General features: G+C 33.5%; 1 protein-coding gene across 1 annotated transcript; it reads right to left on the bottom strand.

Annotated features, from left to right (window-relative positions):
• Positions 1 to 235: 235 nt before the first annotated feature.
• On the bottom strand, positions 236 to 2,765 carry LOC111897825 (SHUGOSHIN 2). Its single transcript, XM_023893771.3, has 8 exons — positions 2,271 to 2,765; positions 2,152 to 2,189; positions 1,799 to 1,907; positions 1,674 to 1,697; positions 1,243 to 1,359; positions 1,073 to 1,139; positions 925 to 988; positions 236 to 671 (listed from the first exon to the last, which is right to left on the bottom strand). The coding sequence occupies exons 1-8, from the start codon at positions 2,442 to 2,444 to the stop codon at positions 440 to 442; spliced, it is 825 nt and encodes a 274-aa protein (XP_023749539.1). The 5' UTR covers positions 2,445 to 2,765; the 3' UTR covers positions 236 to 439.
• Between the last annotated feature and the right edge of the window lie 1,428 nt (positions 2,766 to 4,193).

The raw sequence follows: 4,193 nt of genomic DNA on the forward strand, positions 1-4,193 counted from the left end.
AGTTTGGATTGACTATAGAGTATAGATGCCTCTTTTCCCATCTTGTGATATTTTGCAATTTGTATTTATTATATCTATATCTTTTCCGATCATTTGATATCTTTTTGGTATGTGATATGAATCCCAAAATGTAAAACTAATGAATCATTCAATCAAATACAAATCTACCCATGAAAATAGTAATAATATGATTTTAGGTTTAATCAGTTAATGACTATGAAATGAACTTTCTCACTTAGATTAACTAGAACATGTATCCATTCCATAATACTCATGGTATTTTACATTGTTAAAAACGATATTAAGATGATTAAAAACACATTTGATTTATAATTAATACAATTAACTGATTAAACCTAATAAAAATACCAAATCACACAAGTTAAATAGTAGACAGATAAGGAATCTTGAAAGGAAAAAAGAACAAATATGTCAAGAGTTACTCGGGTCTCCTCATTTTGATATTGAGAGGAGTTTCCTTATAAGACCGGACCTTTTCAGCAGCCCTACGCGATGGTCTACCAACAAACAACATTCTTTGTGATTGTTTGCCATCTTTTTGGTCAACTGAAGTTTGACCATCATCTTCATCCATCTTAACATCTTCAATCTCAAACAACTTTTCATCTTCTTCTGATCTGAATCTAGCTGTCTGCCTTCTCACACAACGCCTGAACCCAAAAAATATAATTTTCAATTACAATTTTGGTAAATTACAATTTTGGTCCCTAGGCATATCAAAAAAATCAATTATGGTCCCAAGAAGTTGTCAGAGTCCAAAAATAACATTTTACTTTTGAATAATGACCAAGAACGTTACAAGAACCTCACATAAGGACCAAAATTCCAAAAGAAAAGTTTATGGGGCCAAATTGAAAAAACCATCAATACCCAGGGACTAAAAATGTAATTAATATTTATTACCTTTTATTCTCAGCTGTTTCTTTCTCAGAAACTTGTTCATCTGTAGTCATCCAGGGGCCATGTGCTGCAAATAAAACAGAAAATTCAATAACAGAAACGAAAAAACTCAATTATTTCAAATTCATCTTTTAGTTTTTATAGTATTTACATTGGCTTCTTATTGGACGCATACGTCTATTTGCAGTTTGTTGTTTCGTAGAAGTGTTGTCACCATTCTTCATTCACCAAAACCAAAAAAAATGGTATTAGTTAATGATGCAAAATAAGAAGAGTATTTTAATAAAGAAAAAAATTAATAAATATTTATAAATAAATCACCTGTGATATATCCTTCTGATCATTCATCTCCTGCACTGCAGCCACTGCTTTAAGTTCCAAATTCATGGTTTTAAGTAAAGCATCTTTGCAGGTGAGTTGATGTTGCAGTGTTTTTAACTGTTATGATAAAAAAAAGTATAGAGTAAGTTACAATTTTTGGTCCTTGTTATAGCTGATTTATTCAATTTTAGTCTGAAAAAGTTCTGTTGCAATTTTCATCCATGTAAGAGGTTTTTACCACGTTTTTGGTCCATGTTCCAAATAAAATGACTATAACTATAATCAGCTATGGACCAAAATGTTACAAGAACATTAAATAAGGACCAAAATTGCAAAAATTAGCTATAGTCAGGGACCAAAAACCTTTTATTTTACTCAGAAATATATGTAAGATACAGATACAGAAGTTTGCGTTTTGCAACAAAACTTACCTTCTGTTTACCTAAATTAAGCTCCTGTAAATCAAAAATGAAATGTTAAAGTCAGCATTTATTATTTAATTTTAATTCATTTACTTCAAATTTAATAAATAAATATAAAAATACATAAAACTAACCGCCATCATATGGCTGTTTGATTGAGCAAGACTCCAATTTTGCAACTGTGTTTTCTGAACAATAATTCGTAGCTTCTGAAGCTCCACTCCATTCACCTCTATCACTTTGCTGTTGTCATTTATAAAATTTAAGAAAAGTGTTATTAATATTGACTTGAAAGACAGAAGTTTCAGTATTAAGAACAAGTATAACTGACTTTAAAACATATACTCAATTATAGCATTGTCATCTAAATACAAAGCAATACCACACATATTTTGCCCAAATATCACATGTTCTTGCAAATTCTAGTGTTTTTACAATGGTTTAAAAAGTATCAAGTAGTACATAGAAAAAGAAAGGGGAGAATTACTTTTTGTCTGTGATAAGCTTCATGAGCTCTGCATTTTCCTGTTCGATCATTACAAGAATTCCAATTAGGTAAAATCAATCAAACCTGAAATGTATTTGGCAAACAAAGCGGGATTTTACCTTTAAGAGATGATCGACGTGGTTTTTAGCCGAATACAATGAATCATCTGATGGAAGAATTTGATCAAATAGCGGTGGTGATTTCGAATTTTGCTGGTAATTTGTGATATCAGACAACCTCTTTCTTAACGTCTTCCCAAAAGAGGATCTTTTTGCCATTTTATCACCTCTCATTCCCTCCCCAGATCTCCAATTGGGTAGTTTTGGGTCTCACGATAAACCCTGCGTAAACTAACAAAAAAGAGCAAATGTTTTAACAAATTGAAATCTAGGGTTTGCTTTGAAACGCTCTACGGAACCGGGATAAATCAAAGAGCGCCAGATCGCGAATTGAGTTAATTTGGGGGGAAACTGTTTGTTAAATCAATTGTTAAAGATCGAAAATAAAAGTGAGATTCTGAAGAAACCCTACTGCGATTTTGTGCAAGATTTTGAATGAAAAAACTGGATTCGAAGAGGAAAAAGAAAAGGCGAGTTTAAAGTGGAGGTTCGTATGGCCCAACGGCTGTCCGAACCTAATTTGAACTTTAGAAAAATTAAAGTGCGGATGAATTTCATTTTGTACCCTTCATGTTTGGTCTAGATTCGTATACACCCCCTCAATATGACTTGAGCGCCAAAAAGATTACACTTGGTCTTATACTCTCGTCGTTATGGTTTGGTCAAAATTACCTGTTTCGTCCCAAACATTTTTTTGCACTCGGACTGTCCTTGTGGTACTCATTTGTTTCGGTTTTGGTCCCTAGTAGACGTGAAAAGACGATATTACCCTACTTTATTTATTTTTTTCATTTGCTTATTATTGATTTATTACTAATCTTTTAAATAAAATTGTTTACTAAACTCATCATTCACAGTTTTCTAACTACCACCGATACCTCCGCTAAACCAACCCAGAAAACCACCCATTCACTACCACGGTCATAGCACCACCGCTACCCCAACGTATCCTCATTGGAGCCATCATCGATTCCACCACCTCTTTCATCAAATATCAACACCATCTCCGGCATCAAAGATCACCACCGGTACTAACTTTGCCCACCGCCATCTCCCATTCTTTCCATTTAAAAAGTAAACAAAATTCCAGAACCCGAAACCCAAAACAAAATCTGAAAATTGAAGTCTCCAATTGAATTCGATGAACCGAAGTCCAGAACAAATCAAACCCCGTAAATTATACTTAGTGTCTAAATCAATGCAAGTGATGCTCAAACCCATAAATTAAACCCAAATATCTTTGCCTAGAGAATAAACTCAGAAATTGTGGATGAATCGATTCTCAAATCATAAATCATTTATGAAGTCAAAACCCCAGAAACCATGGATGAAATCAAAATCAAACCATTCAAAACCAAACAAACCTGACGAGCTTCAAACGGAATGAGCCTGAAACAACCGAATCCTTAAATGGTGGCTTGGTCGTTAAAAAAATCAAATCCAAAAACTTGGCCACGCCTTAGATGAAAGTCACCCACGTCTTGCTTGCATGTTACTGCTTCCACTTCTTTTTCATTTTATTTAATTATTTGTTTAATGTATTTTACATTGAAAGAGTAGACTAGTTAATTTACGGTTAGCCATGTTTTCCACTTCCAAGTTTTTAGACTTTTGCATTGTTATATATTTGGATGTATTTTCATTGTTTTGGGGATGAGAAGAATTATCAGTAAAGTATCTATGTTTGTGTTTCTTATTTCTTTGGGAGATTAGCCATCGCAAATTGGCCTTATCTTGGAGATTAACCATCTCGAATCGGTTTATATCACGTCTCCTGTTAAATAAGCACATCTGAGGAGGTGACCAGCATAGAAGAGAGATGACAGAGTATGTTGGCGTGAGAAAAGAGGAAGAAGACGTCTAAGTCATGGTCACCGACTCAGAGTTGTATGTTAGCTTAAAGGGGTTGTATTCTTGTTTATT

The sequence above is a fragment of the Lactuca sativa genome, chromosome 6 (genome assembly GCF_002870075.4).
Source record: "Lactuca sativa cultivar Salinas chromosome 6, Lsat_Salinas_v11, whole genome shotgun sequence".
In the NCBI taxonomy this organism is placed as follows: domain Eukaryota; kingdom Viridiplantae; phylum Streptophyta; class Magnoliopsida; order Asterales; family Asteraceae; genus Lactuca; species Lactuca sativa.

What these genes read in the sequence shown, in the direction of transcription:
- LOC111897825 (XM_023893771.3), bottom strand. Translation starts at nt 2,444, where the DNA reads ATGAGAGGTGATAAAATGGCAAAAAGATCCTCTTTTGGGAAGACGTTA. An exon ending in TTAATTTAGGTAAACAGAAG is followed by an intron (nt 1,360 to 1,673) that starts GTAAGTTTTGTT and finishes TTATCATAACAG; the next exon opens with TTAAAAACACTGCAACATCA. An exon ending in ATCAGAAGGATATATCACAG is followed by an intron (nt 1,140 to 1,242) that starts GTGATTTATTTA and finishes TGGTGAATGAAG; the next exon opens with AATGGTGACAACACTTCTAC.